Source organism: Podarcis gaigeae (genome assembly GCF_964106915.1).
Source record: "Podarcis gaigeae genome assembly, chromosome: 3".
In the NCBI taxonomy this organism is placed as follows: Eukaryota; Metazoa; Chordata; class Lepidosauria; order Squamata; family Lacertidae; genus Podarcis; species Podarcis gaigeae.
In genome coordinates, this window is record NC_139680.1 from 29,670,105 (window position 1) to 29,693,880 (window position 23,776).

General features: G+C 43.4%; 2 protein-coding genes and 1 long non-coding RNA gene across 5 annotated transcripts; 2 read left to right on the plus strand and 1 right to left on the minus strand.

Annotated features, from left to right (window-relative positions):
• Positions 1 to 353: 353 nt before the first annotated feature.
• On the plus strand, positions 354 to 11,074 carry CIMIP5 (ciliary microtubule inner protein 5). 2 transcript variants are annotated; one of them, XM_083730905.1, is made up of 5 exons: positions 354 to 794; positions 4,236 to 4,400; positions 7,176 to 7,215; positions 8,252 to 10,450; positions 11,006 to 11,074. In XM_083730905.1, the coding sequence occupies exons 1-4, from the start codon at positions 733 to 735 to the stop codon at positions 8,441 to 8,443; spliced, it is 459 nt and encodes a 152-aa protein (XP_083587031.1). In that variant the 5' UTR covers positions 354 to 732; the 3' UTR covers positions 8,444 to 10,450; positions 11,006 to 11,074. The 2 variants fall into 2 exon arrangements, with proteins under 2 accessions (XP_083587031.1, XP_083587030.1); XM_083730904.1 differs by lacking the exon at positions 354 to 794 and having other exon boundaries at positions 1,833 to 4,400.
• Positions 11,075 to 12,389: 1,315 nt separating this feature from the next.
• On the minus strand, positions 12,390 to 16,031 carry LOC310840789. Its single transcript, XR_014562137.1, has 3 exons — positions 15,580 to 16,031; positions 14,848 to 14,971; positions 12,390 to 14,124 (listed from the first exon to the last, which is right to left on the minus strand). It is a non-coding gene; the product is annotated as an uncharacterized lncRNA (long non-coding RNA).
• On the plus strand, positions 15,600 to 23,285 carry SLC66A3 (solute carrier family 66 member 3; the record flags this gene model as incomplete). 2 transcript variants are annotated; one of them, XM_083730828.1, is made up of 7 exons in its annotated part: positions 15,600 to 15,924; positions 17,161 to 17,243; positions 17,329 to 17,398; positions 18,202 to 18,259; positions 19,695 to 19,815; positions 20,466 to 20,507; positions 22,035 to 23,285. In XM_083730828.1, 7 exons carry the CDS (start codon positions 15,602 to 15,604, stop codon positions 22,124 to 22,126), a joined length of 789 nt encoding a protein of 262 aa, XP_083586954.1. In that variant the 3' UTR covers positions 22,127 to 23,285. The 2 variants fall into 2 exon arrangements, with proteins under 2 accessions (XP_083586954.1, XP_083586955.1); XM_083730829.1 differs by lacking the exon at positions 20,466 to 20,507 and having other exon boundaries at positions 15,602 to 15,924.
• Between the last annotated feature and the right edge of the window lie 491 nt (positions 23,286 to 23,776).

Genomic DNA, 23,776 nt, shown 5'->3' on the forward strand with positions numbered 1-23,776 from the left:
CACAGGGGAAAGAGAGTTCACCATGCCAAAAAAGAATAAGTTCCCTTCTGGAGGGACAGGGCACTTCAGCAGATAAAGGAACAAATAGAGATATGCCTTTGAAGAGGAGTAAGTTACTTGGTTTTTTGTACACCTGGAGGGCCACCACAGGCTCACCCATTCCCATGTTAAAGTCAGCTCCCTCTGTGTGTGGAAGGGAGGACAACCAAGGCTTTGGCTCTGAGAGTGGGGTCCTCACCCTCTCTTCCATGAAGATTTTTCCAGTTTTAATTCACAAGCACGCAAGTTGTTACCTGCCCTATGAAGGAAAATATACAAGCACCAATAAATGTTTGAAACGCAATCACGAACTTCTTTTCTCTCTGAAGGATATTGCCCTGCAGATGGCAAAGCTCTGCTGTGAAAAGAGAGACGTCTTGTTGAGAAAGAGGCATAGCCCTAATCACAACCCATCTGTTGCCAAAGCAATCAGAAAAGCCACTTGCAAACCTTCTGCAAGTTCTTCAGCCAATGGGAATTTATTTGAACTGTAAATTGAAGCCAAAGTTGCCATGGTGCGCTCTTTTGCCAACAGGACAGTTGGCTTACGCTAGCAATGTCCATGTGTATACTGTCAGTCACAAAGTTGAAATCAGACAAACAAAGTAACTTGGCCTGAGCTACCTGCATTGCAGGGGGCTGAACTAGATTACCCTCAGGGTCCTCTCCAACTCTGCAATTCTGTGATTCACTATGGCTCTTCAAAGTCCTTTTTCTAAGAAAACGGGTTTGGAACGCCAGTTTCAACCAAGGAGGTATGTAGAACTGTGGATTTTGCAGAAATGTTGTTGGTGACACTGGTAAAAACACACACACACTGTGAGGTGATGTTCAAAGAAGTAAGATGGAGCCTAGATCTTCCATCGTTAACCTTCCAGTTCTGGTGAAGAACTGGAACACATGTGGATGGTTCTCACAGTGAAGCTGTCAAAACCATCACCTCTTGAGGGAGTGTTTCTCTATTTCTCAAATGTAGTTCATAGAATATATTATTGCAGGGATTTCTGCCATCACATGGAGAATAACCATGACCGCATGGATATTCCTGGTGGCTACTGGCAGGGCTTTGGAGAGTCTCCAGCATTGTCCCATGCTGTATGTGCACTTTAGGTTCCAGCTCGCTGTTTCCACGCAGAATAGTGCCCCAAGTAAGGCTAACCTATGGATCCGCTTGGAATAAAAACTTATGACAGTGCAGCAACACAAAGAGGATTCTGGCTACAGCAAGCTAACGAAATTTTCTCTTGAAGAGGATTAAGTGAGCAGGTTTCAATTCTGATATTCCTGGTCTATTTGGAAGGGGAGAAATGAATCGCATATTAGGGCTGTCTTCTGAGTTTCACTAAATGTGTTTTCCAGATGAAGGCCACAAACATTGCCGGATCCCCCAACTCCCACCAGTTGCCGTCAGATGATTTAGTAAGAGGTCAGGGATGAAGGGAGAGAAGCCCAGCAAGGCTTAAGAGAGCCACAGGTTAGCTACTACTTGCTAAAGAGCTATTCCTGCCAAATGCAATGGGGCTGCTGCTGTTCAGTATTGTATTAATAGCAACAGAACAGGTAAAACAACTGGTAGAACAGTCCCCAATGAAGGCAGGACAAATTTCTGTTGTGCAAAGTTTTGCTGACTGGTTGCCAAAGTAAAAGTATGAGAATAGTTTCCCCATTTAGACAAATTTGACTCATAATTTGTGTTTTGAAGAGAAGAAAGCTTTTTCTTTTTTTTTTAGTTTTAAAAATGGATTTATATATGCTTGCAAATGTTTTATTCAGTTTCAATCTGCCATGGATAAGAAAGAGAAATCAAATCAGTGTGATGGTGGCGGCAGCTTTTTCCCACTGTATACTTTGCCCTATAACACCCTCTTGTGGTTTATATTTGTTTTGTCAGATACATCCCCTCCTGCCTCAGTAAAATAACAGGACACCCTGCGAATTTCCATTCTGCTTTTGGTATTGGTCTTCACTGACCTTCTGAGGAACCGAAGTGCACTGTAAACGCAACGTGCTATGTGCATTCATGCTTCCGCTCATAAATTAGTTCCGTTCTGTTTAGTGGATAACCAAAAAGGTTTTAAGCACTCATTCATAAATCACTGAAAACAAATATCGAAGCCATGATGTTCTTTCCTATAGGACCCATCCGTCACCAGCCCTTTGCTGAACCACCTTTGCTGCACCAGAATTCATGTTATATGAAATCCCTGGTAGCTTCAAACAACACCCATATAAGGACACCAGATTTAAAAGCAACATACAGAAAGAAGCAAGGAGTTGAATTGGTGCCCCTATCTGGTCCCTTGCATCCTTGGAAATGAGATGTTGGCTGCTCAAAGCAGCACAGGAGTGGCTTGGGGGGTGGACAAGCTCTCCTAGCCACTCTGAGCCAGAGTGGAGAGGCGCCATTTTTGTGCCCCCTCCTGGGCCTGCACCCTTGGTGGGGGTCAACCTAGCTAATCCCTAGGTACACCCCTGTAGAAGTGTTGGGGGAGCCATATTTTCAGATGCATTGTCCCTATGCCTTCAGCACCATCTGACCACGCAGAAATCTGGCCAGGTGAAACATCTCCTGGCATGAAGGCAGTGATGGGAAAGGTCTGACCTGCTTAACTGCTGTGCATAGGAGCTGGGCCAATAAAAATGGGCTGGAGGTTTACGTTGGGTTTATTCAATTTATACATTGCTTCCCACTAAAAATCTCCCACAGCAAATTACACCCAAAGTAAAACACACAATAAAAACCTGTGTAAACATTATTTAAAAAAATAGACTTTGCAGCACAATATCATATTGCTGTCCAAATGTCCCTGCGGGGGCGGGGGCAGGAATAACTTTGGCAGACACCAAAATGATGGCAAGGTTAGGAATGTGCAGGACTCCCTAAGAAGAGCACAAACACAAGTAAAACTCACTCTTGTTCAAGAAGATCTGATCTTGGTCAAAAAGTAAACACCTTTGCTCTGCATTAGCTTTGCTTTTTGCCTCCAAGAGAAGAGAGAGGGAAGCATCAAAGGCAAGGGGGATTTGCTATGTTTCGTTTCTTAGTTTGATCATTCTACCTAGTACATCTTTTATACTAGAGGTGGGGAACCTGTGACCCAGATGTCATTGGTCTCCAGTTCCTAAGTGCTCCAGTCAGGAAGGCCAATGTTCAGGGGTAATGGGAAGTTGGGAGTCCAACACACCTGCAGGGTCACAAGTTCCCCAACATTGCTTTAGACAAAGCATTTAGCAGTTGCTCATCACCTTGTCCAAAAAGCAGCAAATATACAAATCTCACCTACCCAAAGCAGAAGATAGTTTGTGCAGATGTGTGACCCCAGGACTGATATTTTTGTTTCCAGCCAGGTCTTAAAATACATACCTTTGCAAAACAAACAGATAACAGAAGCAGAGGACTGAATACCACTAAAGCTAAAAGGGAAATTCCTAACCCACAAATGTCTAGCCAAGCCCTCTAGCAGACAAAAGGTACATGCCCTTTTGTCTGTGGTGAATATTCATGACAAAGCCAGTCTGGTTTCCAATGGAGACAGTAAACACACTGGGGAAAACCCAAGGCTCTTGGGGTGTTTGGTTTCAGCTGCACCACCAGAACAAAAGCTACCGTAGTACTAAGCTACAACAACAGGCTCTCCTTACACAATCAGTGGGCATTCTGGGGATTCCTGAAGCAATGAGGGTGTTAGAAAGGGCACATCAGTGTGGCTTGAGTTCCAGGAACAAAAGCTTGCTACGGACAACTGATAACTCAGAGCTTCCAATAGCAGCATCTTTAGCTTAGAAAAATATTATCGTACGGAATCTTGCCTCCATGCAGTGCACAGATCCAGCTTCGCAACACAATATTGTTAGGCCATCCAGTAAGTGTGCACAAACCCAAACAGGAAACCTGCAGAACCTCTTCAGACATGTTGCGTGCTGGACACCAGGGTTTCGATTTGTTTCGCTTACCTAATCAAATGCCTAAAGGAAAATGCTGGGTAAGGAAAACTGCGAATATTTAGGGACTTGCTAGCACTTGCCCAAGCTTCTTGGGGGCTGGTGACCCAGTATTGCTTGGCAGAGAAAAGCTCATATAGGATGGGGAGCAGAGCAAATGGACTCAGGAGGACAACGTCGGCAGGCCTCCGGTCACCGGCTACCAGCCCTGCAGATGTGAATTTAGCCTCATCCTCGTCTCCTTCGCTCAGCAGCAGCCAATCTGCAAGGACTCTACTGGCTACCACACAGAGCTCGGTGAAACAATCAAGCAAAAGCCGTGGTGGAGAGGAGCAAGAAGCCCTGAAAGCAGACCAGGTCCGGCAGGACACGGTCTGGAGAGAGTTTGTGGAGGCCGAAAGAAGGGCGACGAGATATTGGTGAGTAACCTAATAATAATAATAATAATAATAATTTATTTGTACCCTGCCCATCTGGCTGGGCTTCCCCAGCCACTCTGGCCAGCTTCCAACAAGGATTAAAAATACATTAAAATGTCACACGTTAAAAACTTCCCTGAACAGGGCTGCCTTCAGATGTCTAATAATGATGATGATGATGATGATGATGTATTATTTATACCCCGTCCATCTGACTGGGTTTCCCCAGCCATTCTGGGCGGCTTCCAACAAAATATTAAAATACCGTAATGCATCAGACATTAAAAGCTTCCCTAAACAGGCCTGCCTTCAGATGTCTTCTAAATGTCAGGTAGTTGTTTTTCTCTTTGACATCTAATGGGAGGGTGTTCCACAGGGCGGCCGCCACTACGGAGAAGGCCCTCTGCCTGGTTCCTAATTCCCTGTAACTTCGCTTCTTGCAATGAGAGAACTGCCAGAAGGCCCTCAGCGTTGGACCTCAGTGTCCGGGCAGAACAATGGGGGTGGAGACGCTCCTTCAGGTATACTGGGCCGAGGCCGTTTAGGCACAACCATACTACCAACTCATATCTGACCTCGGGCGGGCATCCTAGACAGCCATGACAGATGGGGAGTTCGTCCAGACTTCGGCTCATCCCACCGTTTCCCCCTGAATCAGAATGAAACATCAATTGGTTTTTCTGCAGATTAATGTTTGTTCTGATTCAGCGGTAAACAGTGGGTTTTCACCAGGGGAAAGTAGTAGAGACAAGGAAAAACACACTCAGAAAGCATGAGATAATTGGGAAATGTCTAGGACTCATGCTTTCTAGGCACAGGACAAGCAGAATTGTGGATGGGTCATGAGGCTGCAGTCCAGCCCCCCTTTGTGCCAGGCAAGGGGCAGGGGTTGGATTGGGCAGAGGTGCCTCTTTGCCCAGTCCAGCCTGTTTGCTGGCCAGCGTGTCTACAGATGAAGTGGTGGCGTAGCTGTTTTGTCACAGCCTCCCACTGCCCAGCTGGCATTTGGACTGTCCTATATTACTCATTGGGATGCAGGTGCGCTGTGGGTTAAACCACAAAGCCTAGGACTTGCCGATCAAAAGGTCGGCAGTTCGAATCCCCGCAACGGGGTGAGCTCCTGTTGCTCGGTCCCTGCTCCTGCCAACCTAGCAGTTCAAAAGCACATCAAAGTGCAAGTAGATAAATAGGTACCGCTCCAGCGGGAAGGTAAACGGCGTTTCCGTGCGCTGCTCTTGTTCGCCAGAAGCGGCTTAGTCATGCTGGCCACATGACCTGGAAGCTGTACGCCGGCTCCCTCGGCCAATAAAGCGAGATGAGCGCCGCAACCCCAAAGTCGGTCACGACTGGACCTAATGGTTAGGGGTCCCTTTACCTTGGCCTTTTATATTACTCATTGTGGGTGCCACTGTTATAATTTCCATCTAGGTGCATTTGCCTGTTGTCTTGTTTCTTAGGGCTGTTGCTTTGCACAAAACATCTTTGAAACATATCTCTGTAAGAAAGAAAAAAAAGCAAAGATAGGGGCCAAATGGTTATATGCACTTTGCCTCATGTGAAGAATATTTTCTTGTTTGGGGGAAATTCAGCACAGGAAAGGCCCCTTTTCATTTGTATCGTGAGCACTCTGGTAGAGGAGGCAATGATCTTCTTTTTTCCAACAGTATGTTTGCACCAGGGCCAGCAGGGTTCTAGGGCTTCTCACGCAATGGTAAATTCAATGCTTAATCCATTTCATGGCAAATGAAAGCTCTCCGGGGCGGAAAACTTTGTTTTGCAGGCTTTTAAGAACTGGGGTTACCGATTGCTCCAGCCGCTCAAGCCTTATGCCAATGCTGTGCTGCCTTCAAAAATAAAAATAAAAATGCAGTAACAGCATCAGTAATAATAGCATAGTAATAGTTTAATAGAACATAGGCATCTGGGCCAGTGGTTTTCCCACCCACCCCTCTTCAAACTCTGCTCTAATTGAAAGGTTTATCCCTGAAAGGCAGTGTGACCACAATTACACACATGTTCATGCAATATGAAGAAGAACATCTAAGGCAGGAGAGGGTGGAAAGAAGATTGGGATCCATTAGGAGATGGGTGGATGGTTTTGCAGTAGCTCACCAACCATTTCTGACTTCCTTCCTTTTTTTTTTTTTAACCAAGTGCAGCAGCAAAAGGGCTGCCCCCACAACCAAATGGGCTACTCGATTTGCATCAGTCAGATGTAAATGTGTACTTGTATAGCAGGTCATTCCATGCATGGTCCGTGAGGTGCAACAGGGAACCGGCTCTGCCCCACGAACCACCATTTTGCACCTGGTTCTGGTTAGTAGACCTTGGGGTAGTAGTAAAAAAAAGAAAGAAACGGAAACCCAGCCAAATAGGCGGGGTATAAATATATTATTATTATTATTATTATTATTATTATTAACCCCACACATACATTAAGTAAAATAGAAACATCGCCACCCGACTCCACCCCCACCCACCATGCCCCCCTCCACCTCTTCCCCCCTTTTCTTCCTACTGTAACACTAATGTCTCAACAAATGAAACTGATCTGTAGAAAATGTAACTTGGAAAAAGAGACATTGCACACACTTTTGTAAACCAAGAAATATTTAGTAAAAAATACGTTAAAAGAAGAAGAAACCATTGGTTGGAGCCAGCCCTATAACCATATCTTTATTCTAGTCCTTTTAATGCCATCTTTAATTTCGGAACATCTGGCATTGCTATGCTTGGCTAACAAAACTAAGGCACTCTCTCTTTATTATTCCAAAGGTACCGGAACTGGAGTTTCTTAAAGGACTACGATCCATTGGTAAGTCAAAGGCGAACACCCCTGTTACAAAAGGGATGAGGAACTTTAGGGTGGGATAATTAAGATACTCTTGCCTTAATTATGCTTGTTCGTTTCTGTCTTCTGCCCCCGCCACACACACACACACACACACACACACACACACACCAATGGACGCTAGCTCTTTCCCGCAAAAGGTTGGGGAGTGATATGTTCTCATGTTAAGCTTGGGAGATGCTCCGCCTAAGTGCTGGCAGAGTGCAGCAGCAATGCCTCCTTCCCAGAAACATGCAGGGATTGCATGCTGAGTACAAGGTCTCAGATTTTCTTGCCCTTCTCCATGTTTGGATCATGGCTGGAGGAATCACCCAGATGTTTTGTTAGCTTATAGTTCCCAGTCTCCCATCCAAGGGAAATAGGAGGCTGCTTTATAAAATGACAGACCTACTTAACTTCAGCAGGAAAAAAAAACTGCCTACAAATCTCTATCACTGAGCAATTCTCCTTTCTCTTAAAATGAGTTTGTTTTGCTCTTGTTTGTCTAGGTTTCTTAATTCATACTCATTTTAAATATTATTCAAATTCTATGCAAGGTGCCTTGCTGTCAGAAGAACATCAAAATCTCACTGCTTTCTGAGATGAGGCTGATGAGATTCCTCCACCCTTCTCCCAAGCACAAAAAGAAATATGACTGCAAAGGAAGAATTGTGGTCACGCTTAAGAGGGTGCTACCAATTCTCTCCTTTGCAGCATGGTGACACCAGGTGACTGACAGGTGAGGAGCCCCACTCACACCTGTTCATGTGGCCTGCAGGATGGTGGGGGCAGAAGGAAGAGAATTCTAGATCTGGACCACCCCTGCCCACCCCTGCCTTATTTCTGGGAACTGTAGTACTACAGGATATAGACGCCACGTTAACAGTTATCCAATTTTAGTTCATATGTTGAAAACCAGTCTGTAAATACTTGGAAATAAAGGAAGTAAATGCAGTATTCACAGAAGCATTTTCTGTTTGTTTGAGGCAAGCTCACATAACTTGACGTTTCTTTTACCCAGGGCAGGATAAAAGAACCTGAGCAGCTTCCTGAATACATGTCAGTTTTCTCAGACAAAATTCCCAACACCAGCGGACATGTTATTGGCAGCAGAATGAGCACAGATCTCGGCAAAACACTAGTAAAAATGGATTACTTCCTCAACTATGGCAGAAGAAAAAATAAACTTGGGCAGGAACTCCAGGCTTCCTAGAATCAGAAAAAAAAGAGGAACTTCTGCTTTAACTACAACCACCTACAACCAAAAACAATAACATGCTTTCTCTGTCTCTCTAGATGCCATATTTCCAAAGGCTAGTTGAAATTCTATCCAAATAAGGCATTTAGTGATTTCAAAGTGGACACCTGAGAACATACGGATCACATTTAATATTTTTAGTTTCAATGTTTTAAGAAGTTTATGGAGCTGAATCACATTCCAAAAGCTTAATCTGTGCAGAGTTATGTTAGAGAACCAGGAAGTCTATCTTTACCAAATCTGTCATATTTGGGCAGTTTATATTTGCTCTACGAAAAACTAAGAGCCGTCTACATTATCTGCCCACAGGCAGTTGCTATCATTATATTATATTCATTGCATCAAAGAGAACCAAAATAACTTTCACAGTGATATAGTGACCTGTGAAAGGACATGAAATCTAACAGCTATGCAAGTGAGAAATGGTTTCATTCAAGGTTACAGTTTGTTCCAGATTTGACCTTGCATTCTGCATAAGTTGTTGTGGGGAACAGAAAGCAGTCGTGACCTCCTAGCAGACAGTCCTGGCCAGAAGGCTGGCTGGCAGCTTCTGAGCAGATTGTTAAGAAAGCAATTTGAAACGATTTTGTACAAGATCTTCAGAGCAGGGAGAACCAAAGCTGTCCTTTCCCGATGTTTGCTGGACCCCAAATCCCATCAGCCCCAGGCAGCAAGAATAATGGGAGCTGGAGTCAAACATCATTTGGAGGGGACCCTGATCTAGAGTACTAGGAAATTATTTGAAGGTCCATGAGGCCACCGCTTTGCTGAAGGTAAGCGGATCCAGATCAGCCCAATGCCTGGATGGGAGACTGACTGGGAAATAAGAGTCATGGAAGATTGGCTGTCTGTACAATGAAAGGTGAGTTTCTCTCAAATGAAGACTGCATGGACTGCTTCTACGTATCTGCAGCCTTCAGCACCTATTGACTACAACTTCTCTTTACCCTATAGTTAGAGCTCCTTTATGAACTATTACCAGTTCACCATCTTTCTTATGCAAAGTGGTCCAGAACATTACATAGTAAAGATCTGGTGGTGCCAAACAGGGGGTGCTTTGAGTGTACAAAGGCAATCCCTCTCACTGAGAAAAACGTTTCAGGACAGGTCTGTGGATGGCCATACCCAATCAAAGACTAGGATAGTCCCTGTTGTGTCCAGTGCTGGAAGTGGGTGTTTAAGACTGAGCTGAAGGCCTGAAGTGCAATGGCAGAAGAAACTGACCTGTTGCCCAGATAAGGACAGAAAGTGAAGATCCTGGAATCGATAATGTCAAATTGAGGAGCTTAAGAACTCTGCCCTAAGCAACTTAAAGGAAGCTGTGTTGGTCTGTGAAGTGGGTGGGGGAATAATACACCATCTTGAAAATGAATCTAAAAGCTGGCCTTATAGCTATAAAACCCAACTTAACGTCTTGTCCTTTTTTTATTTTTCCTCATCCCTGCCCTGCATTTTGTGTAATGTCTTGACAGATGAAGAGTTCAGGAGAACTTGAAAGCTTGCCGCTATGTTACGGCATTTTGGTTGGTCCCAATAAAGGTAACGCCCAACTGTGGGTTTTGAATTCCATTCTCATTCATCCATTTCTGTTCACACGCATGAAAAAGAATCCTGGGATTCCCCCCTCCCCAAGTATCTAATTGCTGGTAAACTACACAAATTATTGCCTAGGAAACTACTGGAAAGCAGAGGAAAACAGAGAGTCCTAAGGGATCGTTCGGCAGAGGTTTTACATCCACCCAGTCCCAGCTGACTGAACTGATTGGACCCACTAGGAAATAATTGCCACTGGCTTTCTGTTGCTGAAGCCCTTTTGTGGGAACCAATGGTCCCTTATTTTAAATGCTTTTTAAAAGCACTCATTTACAGCTGGTCATGTACAGTACTACTGATAGGATTCAACATGTGACGGACCATACTTGTCAAAAGAGTAATAGTACGAGAGTGACTCATTCAATTCAAGCTGCATGCTACCATATTGCAACTAGGGAAATCACTGAACTGTTAGGCTGGGGGAACCAGTCTCCTTCTACATCCACCTTTGTAGGTTAGGCTCAAAAGTACACGGTACAGTGGTACCTCGGGTTAAGTACTTAATTCGTTCCGGAGGTCCGTTCTTAACCTGAAACTGTTCTTAACCTGAAGCACCACTTTAGCTAATGGGGCCTCCTGCTGCTGCCGCGCCGCTGCTGTGCAATTTCTGTTCTCATCCTGAAGCAAAGTTCTTTACCCGAGGTAATATTTCTGGGTTAACAGAGTTTGTAACCTGAAGCGTATGTAACCTGAGGTACCACTGTACTGAGTTAGCACTGAAGGAAAGTCACCATTGTTATTTACAGTGTGTTTCCCATGAAACAGTAAACCTGAATGAAAACCCAGAGCAGATGAACTAAGGTATTTACTCTAGAATAAGCAGGTTGGTGTTTTGTTTTGTTTTGTTTTGTTCCGTTCTGTTTTGTTTTGTTAACCAAGGTATTGATGTCTGAATGAAGACATCAAATGGCTTCCTGTGATGAGGAACATCTACATTTGCAATGTGTTGGAAATCCTGGAAACCAGCATTGAAATAAATTTTTCCAGCATCAACGGGCTCTGCCTTCTCTTTATCACTTTGCTGTGGGGTGCAAACCACTTTCCAGTTGTACCCGTGTTGATCACATCACTAGCCTGGAAAGCTAAGTACTGCCTACCTAACTAAGGGTAGCTCTCCAAGATTTTGGGGGGAAATGCCTTTCGCAGCCCTGATAAGCCCTATTACCTGGGGTCCTTGTAAGGGATATGACAGCGGTTGAACCTGTGATTGAAGCTCTGTGTCTCTTATAATGGCTTCATCCTTTTCTGCCAGCCAGGAACTCAGAAAATCCTGAAAATAGTTTTCTATTGGACTCGAAGGCTTGGTGAGACTCTGTGAAGAAGAACAAAACACTTTGGAGGATACACAATGGTGATGTTTTCTTCCTGACTAAAATTGAATACAGAATAAATAACACTTTGTTCACAATCCTAAAACCACTTAAGATAATCACACAGAATTCAGTGATGTTGCTACTGAATGCAGAGACTACAACACAAAATACTTAGCGACCTGCAGATGGCACTCAAGGCTGACCTATTAAAAAATGTAGAGATTTTCCATGCAACACATAGGTAGCAATATAGAGAGCGTTCAGGATTTTCTTTCTGTTTTCATCTTATAGTCAGGGGGAAATCAATTGTGCTGATAGGTCTTTGAACCTAATCACCTTTGATAACAACACTACTTACGATTTCTGTTCAGTGAACAGGTGCTAAGAAGCATCAAGCAAAATTATTCAGAAGCAAATAAGAAACCTTGTCTGTAGTGTAAACGTTCTTCTAAGTACCTTTTGGTTCTTCTCCCCACCCCCAAAATAGTTTAAAGAGCAATCCTATACGTGCCTTCTCAGAAATAAGTCCCATTGAATGGGGTTTACTCCCAGGTAGACAGGCACAGGACTGCACTCTTAGGCACATTTATAGAGTCAGTTTTTGTTAATATGCAGTTGAATTCGCACCTCTGCACCCCAGTGGGTAAAGCATAACCAGTAACAAGGACCATGAACTCAAGACTGAGTTGAAATTAATTGACAGGTTTTCTGACAAAATACAGAACCATCAAAAAAATAACAGCACGAACCTGTATTGCCTGTTTCCTACACAGTGCGTTTCCTTGATTAGTTTTCTAATATGCTTCTGTGCTATCATAATTTAAGTTCAAGCTGTTATTTGCTTGATAATTTTGCATTTTTCACTGTATATCCCAAAGCCCATCAATTTATTTCAATATCAATTTATTATGTCAGGCAACAACTCCCCCCCCCCCCATGGCGCTTGGGCCACGCTAGCTAGGGCTGGTGGGTCATAGGGTCCCCCACTGCTATTCGGATACAAAATAAGCTATGGAATACGAAGTTGTTAATTTCTTTAGGAAAATAAATGTGACACGTTGGTTATAATTACTGTGCGACACAGGCTGAGGACTGTTCTTGGTAATCTTCCGGAGACAAATGTAAGTGTACCGAACTATTCCATCAGTTATTGGTTTAGGCATTTTTTTTAAAAAAATAATAATTTCATTTTAAGTATACTACAGACATGCTCACGCAAACAGGCAACATAAAGCTTGTGGAGAAAGAACAGACTAATCTGAATGAAGATCTTTTCGTTCAAAGGATATAGCTCTTAGCTGTAAAGTATTGCGTGGGGGAATCAACAGCAGCAGGAAGTGAAGATTAAATGATGCTAAGGAAAAGCTTTCGGTGCTCTAGCTTTTAAATTACATATAATGTTAGCAGTAATCCAGCTCTGTGACTAATGTGCTTTTAAGTACTGCTGGCTAAAGATCAGCAAGGAAGGAAAAAAGCACAGAGCACCACCACTGTGCACGTATAGTAAAGGCAACAATCTGTATATTGTTTTCCTCAATTGCTATTTGGCCAGTCAAGCTGGGGCTCTGGACCTCACATGGCTTGTGAGTTGCAAGCTGCTGCGTCTTCTTCTTTGGAGATCAGTGTTAGATTGTCTTCCATGAATATGGTCTTAACAGTGAGTCCGTAAGTGACTGTGGAGGCCAATTCTGGATCCATACATCCTTCCACAGTGGTGACATAGGTTTCCAGGCAGGAGTTGATCACGGTGAGGGTTTGCCAAACATGCCTTCCTCTTAGCTCATTTCTCCTTTTCGTCCTGAGTTCGTGCTTCTTCAAAGTCCACAACACCTTTTGGGAGAGGCTATTCTCCAATTGGATCGCTTGCAGGCCAATGTTTCCCAGTTGTCGGTATTTATACTACATTTTTAAAGATTTGCCTTGAGAGCACCTTTGGAAGATAATAATCAGGCATCTAAACAACATGATCTGCCCAACAAAGTTGATGTTGAAGAATCATTGCTTCGACACTGGCAATCTTTGCTGAACTAGCACATTAGAAACCTGGATGCAGCAGACAGCCATTTGCAATCAAAGGTGGCATCAGGCTGCCCTTCCATTTCATTAAACACATCCATGTCCCACTAGCTGGCTTAGCAAACATGTGTAATCTAAAGCCAAATCTTATGTTTCAAGCCAAGCAAAATGAGATTGGGTAATTGAAACTATGGGAACATCACAACCGTGAGTGCTCAGAAGTCCACTAAATTCAATGGGGCTTACTTACAGATCAAGCATGGTTAGGATCTATAGTCAGATTTGGGGAAAGTGCATGGCTTAAGTGGGGCAGTGCAGAGTCACACAATCCTCAGGTTTTGAATTCCAGTCCTAGTACGAACAAATAAGGGTGGGCTTCTAAGCAAGTGAAGACTACCGTTCTCTCAACCAGCCTCCCCTTGTTTTCCTGAACGTTCCAAACCAGACAGTGAGGATTCCAGACATACTTGAGTCCCAATAAAGCTATTGCATGTCATTGCAAATGGGAATGTGTCTGGACTGTATTCTAGGGTTGCCAAATAACAAGGTGAAAATACAAGCCCAGTATATTCCCATCTCCAACAGCAAGGGGGAAGAACCTGTGACTTTTCAGATGTGCTGGTCTATGATTCCTACCATCCTTGACCACGGGCTGTGCTGAGTGGGGATGATGGGAGTTGTAGTCCACCAACATCTGAAGAACCACAGGATTACCTGGGACACAAATCAGAGATAGCCAATGTGGCACTCTCTGCATCAATTTTTTGGCCTACAACCCCCATAATTCCTGACCATTAGCTAAGCTGGCTGGCAATGATGGTAGCTGGAGTCCAGCAATATATAAGGGGCCACCCCACTGCCTATCTGACAGACAGCATTAGGTGGAAGCCCTTCACAGTGCAAAAGTATAAAACACTGTAAGCTAGCATATACTCATCAAGCTGTTGTTAAACGCTTGAGCTTACAGTGAGTAGCTGAGTACTCAGTGTTTCTCCTCAGACTTGAGTTGTCTGATCCTATGCAACAACATGCTCATTTGGGGATTTGAACCCTGAACTCCCAGGTCCTAGTCCGGCACTCTAACCACTACACCACACTGACCTCTTAGAGCACTTCTGCTATGGGCAGCTATATGAATTAAGTAGGTAAATAAATGTGAGAAAAGCAAAATGTCACTTAGAGAAGGATCTGAAATATTTTCCTTGAAGCTTGAATTTGTTTTATTCTGGTTTGATTTATTTGAAGTTTTAATGTGTTGTAAGCCACTTTGAGATTATTTCTTTAAAATATAAAGCGGTATAGAAATGAAATTAATAAAGATGATGCTGATAATAATAATAATAATAATAATAATAATAAAAGAATGTACATAGGCTTGCAACCCAAGTCTGCAACCCCATGCACTTTCCAAAGCAGTAAGAGCACACTGGGACTGACTTCTGCATAAACATACAAAGAATTCTGCGAGTTGTGCGTAACTTCCAAAGTTGCCTTCTCCCCCCCCCCCCCTTTAGATCTCCTCTGCTGACTGGCAAAAAAGAAAAAAATTCAACAGGTGCAGCTTAACAGGACAATTGGAAAAAACATAACCAGTTGGATATTTGATTTGCCGTGAAACACATAGGGGGGGGGGGCACGCCCTACCTGTGAGATGGGGGAAGGAGTAATGCAACTGAAAGAGGGGAAGCCCAGCTTTGCATCAGGTGATGTTGACAACAGTTGTTCCCAGTGCTTTTCTTTATAACGATACTAAGAACGAACCTCTTCTTTTGCAACCATTTTCCGCCGCCACGCACGGCGCTTTGATCAAGCATGGCACCTCATTAAAACAACAACAACAAAATGCACTTTAAAAAAAAATAAAACTCACTGGGTTTTGCCAACTGAATAACAAAACAGCCTGCTTTTTGTGGCAGGGCGATGCGAAGGAGTTAACTCGTGAGGCTTCCCCCCTCCTCCTCCTATTGTGGGCGCGGCCTTTGAATCTCGGAATAGGATTTTTCGTTTCCATCTGCGCCCTCGCCAGAAATCATTAAAAACAAAAACTAGCTCTCGGGGGGAGGGGTAGATACACTACTACTGCACTACTATCAGTACAACAACTACCACTAGTAATAAGAGTGAGGGGGAAAGGGGTGTGAGTGTGCGTGAGAGGAATAACAATAATACCTTTTTGCAATGCGCGCGCGCCATGCAAGCGGAGAAGCAGGCGCCCAGGGCGCGCCGCCTTTCCCCCCATCTCTCCTCCCACTGGGCGTTTTTCCTCCCCTCGCTCCAGGGCGGCGGAAGCAGGAGGGAGACGAGCAGGCGGCGGGGGCTGCTGCATCAGCAGCATCTTTTGGGGCGGAGGAAAGGGGGCATCGCCATGGGGCCGGAGTCGCTGCTGCTGGACGTGGCCAACTGGAGCACGATCCTGGTTTGCGGGGTGCTCAAAGTGCCGCAGGGAGCCGCCTTGCTGGCTGCCAAGTCCGCCCGGGGAGTCAGCCTGGAAAGTTTGGTGCTGGAGCTGAGTGGGCAAGTATAGGGATCTTTTTAAGTTCTGGGCTTCGTTTTTCTCTTGGCTTTCGGAAGAGGGAGAACTCCCGTTTCTTTCTTGAGAGTTTCCTGGCGCCAAAGCACGCGAGGTTTTTCCCAACTTAGTGTTGGGAGGAGGAAAGCACTCTGAACACGCCCAGAGGCAAGGCACTCCCCGTTATGTTTTCATTTCCTGAGCTGCTTTCAACTCAAGTTGGCATAGCTCGGGTTCCCGGGCGGGTCTCGCCTTCAGGCGCTGGCTGCTCTCAGGATTACTGAACTGCATTCTTGCATTTCACGGGGTGAGACTAGATGACCGTCGGGGAACCCTTCCAACTCCACAATTCTATAATTGCTGTATCATGTGTGGCCTGCCTCCTACCAGATGATTCAAAAGTTCCAGGGCTGAGCCCGTTTTTGAAAACGGAAGAGAAATGTGAGCCTTGGCTCCTGTTTTCAAAAGACGTAAACATAGCTTTAATTTGCATGATGGCCCCAAACGGCTTTTCTTTTCTTTTCTTTTCCCTTCTTTGGGCAACTTTGAAAAAATAAATAAATGAAGTAACAAGTAGTAACGTTGAGCATGTGCAGATTTCATTCCCTGTATCGCAGACTGGCTCCAGGTAGCTTCTTCTATGCAGAATGGGTTGAGCTCCCTGGAGCAGAAGGTTTGATTTTCCCACAAGCCCTAATGTATGTATTTTATGTACAGTATTTAAAAGATATGGTCTGTTTTAATAAATCTTTTAAGGTTGGGTGGGTACTTCTAAGGTTGTTTTGCACAGAATAGTCACCTTATTCCAGTGCTGTGGACTTTACAACCACAGTCATGCTAATAAAACACAGAAAGCAGAAACAGCAATAATAAATCATTAGCTGTGTGTGTGTACACACTGTACCTATTAACCACATGCAAAACATTCTTCTTCTCAAAGAATTCTGGGCGCTGTAGTTTTAAGGGTTGCTGGGAAATAGAACTCTGAAGGTTGGACTACAGTGCCCAGAATTCTTTGAGGGAACGAATGTGCTTTAAATGTATAGCTTGTACCACACAGCCCTTCTGTGCTCCAGTGCTGTTGTGCTTCGTAACCCACAGATATTACTAGGTTTATTCATGCCCTGTGTTATTAAGGGCTAAGTCATGTCTTGCCCTCTGTAACTGACCCCTATCAGAGGTGGATTTAGGAGATCACGAGCGGTTAAGGTGCAAAGTGAAATTGTACCTTTCCCTTTCAGCTTCCTCATATGCCTGCGGTATATGAGTTACTACAATTATCCTCTGCCGACGTATATAGAATATCCTATCATCATTGTGCAAGGTAATACATTGCTCCTACCCACCAATATTGCAGCATCATTTGTTTCTCTCGCTCATGATCAACGTTTTCGTTTGTTGTGTTTCAGATGTCATTCTTTTGCTATTTGTTCTGCATTACGGTGGCAAAATGAAGCATGCTTTGCCTTACACAGCCATGTATCCTTTTAACTATCTGTTTGCTCATTTCCATTTATATAGCATTTCTGCTGGTTCTTTTTGTATTCCATCTTCTTGAATAAAGCAACTATTTTCCAGCACACATTCCTGATTTGATGTGCACATTTTCCAGGATCTTATTCAGGTGTTTTCTGGTGGATTAAGGTGCAAAATTTGCAATTGATTCACTGTAATGGAATATAAGGACTTTGTGGGAAAAGTTCAGGTCCATCATGAACAGCCTTTCTTTTAACTCCTGGGATTCTTTTATTTTTAGCTTATGTGCCGTGCTTATAATTAAAATCAAAACTCTGTACCAGGGTAGAGCAACCTGTATACATTGCACATAAGAATATTTACATAATTTGCTTATTTCGCATAAGGGGTAATTAAACCCCATCCCCTCAAATGAGCACCCTGTCTAAATTCCCCTCTGGGTTCTGGCATGATGAGGCATTGCCTATCTTTTACAGCATGATCTCCATCCTTTTTGGGCCTATGGGCACATTGGAATTTTGAGTGTGTTTTGGGGACCAGCGTAAAATGGCTGCCTGGGAGGCGTAGCTCACAAGATGGCTGCCAGAGAGTGGTGTATCCAATCACAAAATTTACAGCCTTGGGGCTAGAAACCCTATGTGGTGATTTTTACAGGCTACCTTTGCAATTTAGTAATTCCTTAATTGGCTTTTAATTCATTCCTTAAGCTACCTTGAGAAGATAGGGTGTAAATGCATTTAACCCAGTGAACTACCAAGTTTCCACCTGATTGCCATCATCCTTATGCAACTTAACCTCAAGATTAGATTTGTGGCAGGATGGTACATGCTAACCCTGCAGAAATGGATAGTGGACCTGGCTATGGTAAGTAGTTGGAAGGAACGCGCCTATTGCCTGGTTTGCACATCACGGTAAGCCAAACTTTGGCTCACCCAGATTGCGTGAATGCGCAGGCTTCCAGAGGAAAGCTTGCAGCCACTTTTGACTTTTTAAAATCCTGCACCACACTGAGCTAACCCAGGTTGGTTAAGCTCTTTCCTTACTAACCACAAGCTGCATAATAAACAGTGGCTACAGCTCATGATTAGCAAGGAAAGAGCTGGAACATAAGCCCAGGTTCGGATGACACACTAAGCCAAAGCATGGCACAGCTCAGTGTGGCAGGAAGTAAAAAGAACAGGGAGGGGCAAAGTAGCTTTGAATTTCTTGCTGCCAGCCCATAAGCTTCTCATGGGCCAGTTGAATCATAAGCTTGGCATGCACATCATGCTCAGCAAAGTCTTTTGTTTAATGCAGTGTTTCCCAAACTTGGGTCTCCAGCTGTTTTTGGACTACAACTCCCATCATCCCTAGCTAGCAAGACCAGTGGTCGGGGATGATGGGAATTGTAGTCTGAAAACAGACACCAAATTTGGGAAACAATTGTTGAATGGTTCCAGTTCTTGGTGTAAAGTTTTCATGTGTACTGTGGGAAGGTGGTGGATTGGAAAGCCACAACCCAGTGACCTGGCTGTTGAATGCCCCTCCCTCCCTTTCACCTGGATTAAGATATACCGTATTTTTCCGTCTATAAGATGTCCCCATGTATAAGATGCCCCCTATTTTGGGGGACTCAAAAATACACAGTTCACCCTCAGCAATATCCGTATATAAGATGTCCCTTAATTTTTGACATTATTTTTTAGGGGAAAAACCTAGTCTTATACACGGGAAAATATGGTATATTATAAAACATTTATGCATTGCTGCGTTTCTTACTCCTAAAAATCACTCATAGGCTCATTCTCCTGCTGCTTATGGAAAACGAGGAGGAGCTTAAACTATGACAAGTGAAACCTTTGCTGAGCCAAGCCATTTTAACAAATTCTTTATTCCATTTCTTGCCTCTATGAGTGTTGAAAGAGCCATTCAGATTGCAGCTGGCTTTCCTAAATTACCTTTTTTTTATTTTAAATAGAGAGCTGAATCTGTACTACTGAAAAGTTATAGGTAGACTTCACAAGATTGGAAAGGGGCTGAGATTGACTATGTTTGTATTTTAAATGTTTGGGATTGAGCAAAATATGCACTCCTGGGTTTGCAATCCTAGCCCCATTTGCCTGGGAGTTAGCACCACCGAATTCAGTACAACTTACTTCTGAGTGGATGTGGTTGTGATTGAGCTGTCAAGTCTTCAGAAGTTTAGACTTAAATCTCAGCTCAGAGTTAAAACTCTCCAAAGCAGCTGATTTATCCTGAATTAGGGCAGTTTTCCACCACACCCACTACTTCCCACTCTATCCCTTTTCCTTCCCTGCAGAACTTAAGCACTGTAATCAGTGCTGCAAGTAAACTTGTGCAGCTTCGATATCTTTGGCGGACGAGAGATTCCGGGCAAGTGAGTGCCACGACTTGGAGTCTAGCCACATATACCTGTGCAAGTAAGCAGCTTCTCAAACTTTTAGCTTTGTTTACTAAATACAAATAAAACAAGGATGCCAGCATCAGAACATTTTCTAATGCAAATTACCCTGTGCAAACTCCCACTTTAGTCCCTGCACAACCCCCCCCCCCCAGAAAACACATATTCTTGTTTTGATGGGAGCAGCTCATGCCTGAAATAGAATTGCCTCCAAAAATTGTGTAATGCAAACTTCTGAGTTTCCTGCTCAAAGGAATTCCAAGGGAAATTAAAAGTTTGTCGGCCTAATAACATTTTGGAGACGGTTCCTTATATCCTTACACAGAGAGAAAATGAATGGAAGTTGTGGGCGCCATCTGTACTGTGAGTGCCGTCTGCACTGGAAATTCTGCTGGGAGTGGTGTAGAAACTACACACAGTGAACAAAGTTTACTTAAACGGGCTGGATTTGCTTGCAGTTTTAATCTGAAACAAAATTTTGAATCGCACATGGTAGGAGAAACATCAGAGGAATGCAGAATTATCAGCGAAACATCTTGCGTAGGGGGTAAACTGAGCCATTTCACTTATCTTGGGGAAACCACAGGTTTCAAAGGCCAGTATATTTGCTTGACGTCTCTCCCTTTTTGCCTGCTTAAAGTGTGCTAATATGCTCTCTTTCAATTGCAGCCAGAATATTTACTACAGTAATGACCACAAAGGATGTCACAGGTAATATTGTAATGCCAGGTGATTTGTGTGTGTGGCAATTTAAAATTTGTTTCGCTGAGAACAATAAAATAAGGGGCCCTTAACTGGTCAGCAAATACACTGACACATTTGCATCAATAGCAGTAGTGCAGATGGGTTTTATGCTACCCGGTTACATAATTGGGGGAGCTCAGAACAGAAAAGGCTGTCATTGGACCAACTTTTTTTGATGGTGAGAGAGGCATACTTTTCAGCCAATGGACTTAATCACTCTGAATAGAGAGGAAGCAAAGTTTGCCCAGCGGACAGAACATTGGCTACAAACATTGGGTCTGTTTGCAGCTGTCATTAGCACCTGAGGTTCACTTTCCATATTTTTGTTTCACTGGCATTTAGTTCAGCAAAGACAATTTTTTGGGTTATGGTGGTGGTGGGATACAGAATCTTGCAAATATCTGGTTTATGCTGTATCTCTTTAGGGGGAAATGCTTGAATTATTTTGGACAAGTCAGTCTCTTCGGACCTGTTCATTGCATTTTAAACGAAAGGATTAGAAGCATCTACTGTGGGAATTTGACTTAAAATCCTCTGCATATAAATTCTGCAATTCAAGAGATTTATTGATTTATTTCACTTTCAATACTGATATTGACAAAGCAGGTGGAAATGTACATTCCAATCAATCTGCCACTTTACAGGTGTGGATGGCAACCGTGTGCTTTGCACCCAGCAGTGCATATCACAACCAGCACTGCGCATTATGTTGCGATTAAGGGGATCTGTAGACAGAAACCGCCTTCCGTGTGTTAATTTTGCCTTGTGGGATGCATGCAAATTAACATGGTTGTCAGGTATTTCAGTAGCTACTGTGACGTCAGGTTGGCATAGCTGTGATTATACCTGGAAGTTTCTCTTAGCTTCTGGGCTCAAATATGGGCCTTTTAAAACCTTAAAGCGGGGGTAGTTAACCTGCAGACCTATGTTGCTGAATTAAAACCCGCATCAATCCCAGCCTGTATGGCCCGTGGTCAGGGTAATGATGGGAGGCGTAATTCAGCAGCTTCCAGAATGCCATGTATTAGCCACACCTGCCCTTAAATGCTTTGGGACCAGGCTATATGAAAGACTACCATTTCCCAGGATTGAAGAATTAGCATTCAAAGCCTTGCGCTCTGGTCCGCAAGTAAAAGTGGTTAGGTTAAGATCAAGGACAGGGCCTTCTCCATGGTGGCTCTTTATTTCTGGAATGCCCTCTACAGGGAAAATTGTATGGCACAGAGCTTTAAGAAAATGCTTTGGGGCTTTTAAAAATTTTGTGCGTGTTGTTGTTGTTTTTAGAACTGTTATCTGTAACTGTTTTTAATACTGACAGTTTTTACTGCTTTAAATCGTAGAATGTTATTGTTGTCTTCTATTGATCGATCGTAAGCTGTATCGAGAGTGTGTATCCTATGAGAGACTAAATAGAAATATAGTAAATTAAGTTACATACAGTAAAATGGAGGAAAACAAAGCAGTTTTTAACTAAACACTTCCCCCCTCCCACAGTTCTGGTCCGTTTCATAGTCATGATGGCTCTGAATATATGGGTCACAGCAACTATACTGCACTACAGGAAGCCAGCAAAGAAGAGTGATTAAGATGATGTTCTGTCTATTTTAAGTGGCCTGGACCAAAAGGAAGAATGAAACCAATATATGAGATGGTAAATTAGGACCAAAGTTATCACCAAGCTTCAGTAAACCAGCAATCCATTTAATGGGTAACTGCTGATGTTTCACACACTAAAGGAAGTTGCCACTATGAATTCATTAAAAGTTTTGATGTTTGTTGGCATGCATACACTTTGATGTATTTTATAAGAAAATTTTAATGGATTGTCAAATGTGTGCCCATATACAATTATTGAAATACTAAAGCAACTTATGCCTCTCACTCTCCCATCAAATATCTGTTGCCCAACTTAAATGCAGCTGTGGTGTCCCTTTTTGTCAAATTCTAGTTACGTAGGATACAAGCGTTGTTCCAGGGTATAAGGTTGTAGCACCCTTAAATGTATTAGTTGCACTTGTATCAGCCCCTTACCATAAAACTTAATTTCATAGCCGAAAGTTATGTTTCTGCGGTTACAGTGTGCTCTTTCTCACACACAACTGGAGTCTTAACTCCTCTACTTGCTCAGTAAACCTATTGCTGCTGCCTGCTGTGTAGTAAGTTGGTTCTCAAGTTTCATGGACTGCAATAATAGTTTATAAAAGCTAAGTTTCTTTGGATTGGGGTCTTATTTTTTTACACATCCAACTTCCTATTGGTTAGCTGGTTCTCAATATCTAATGGGTGCCTGTAAAAGAAACAACAGCCTACCTAAATGCTTTAAGCATTTCCAAAATAACTGCAAGAATGGGTTTGTTTCGGTTGAAATACACATTAAACTCCAGGAGTAGAAACCCCCATTATAAACTTGCCTGAGCTGGGAAAAACAGCTGCTTAGGCTGGCTACCTAGGATTCAGTGGCATTTTTGAATGACAGTTGAAAAAGAGCGGCAATGCTTTGTCACAGTTCAGAAAGCATAAATATACAATCCTTTATTTTGAAAGGCACTTTTGGAAATGCTTCCAAATATGTGAAAGCAAGCAGCCATTCTCTACTTCGCTGTGGAGCAAGGAAAAGGCAAAAATGGTGTTTGAGCTGAATCTGTACAATGAGAATCTATACACGTTTTTGAGCAATCCAAGGCATAGAAACCTTGTATGATTAGAACCTATTTTAAGTCAATAAAAGCTTTATATTAAACACAATGCTTCTTACATTGTTTAAATCTATGCTTGGGGAAAATAAACCTCCTATGGTTTTATCTGCTGTAGCAGTTGTACATTACCGAGGAATGAGTAACATCAATTTAGTCTTAGCACCAAGGTAAAGGTAAAGGTACCCGTTTGATAGGTCCAGTCGCAGACGACTCTGGGGTTGCGCGCTCCTCTCGCTCTGTGGGCCGATGAAGCTGGCGTTTGTCCACAGACAGCTTCCGGGTCATGTGGCCAGCATGACTAAGCCACTTCTGGCGAACCAGAGCAGCGCACGGAAGCACCGTTTACCTTCCCGCTGGAGTGGTACCTATTTTATCTACTTGCACGTTGACGTGCTTTTGAACTGCTAGATGGGCAGGAGCTGGGACCGAACAATGGGAGCTCACCCCGTCGTGGGGATTCGAATGGCCTAACTTCCAATCAGCAAGGCCTAGGCTCTGTGGTTTAGACCACAGCGCCACCTGCATCCCTTAGCACCAAGG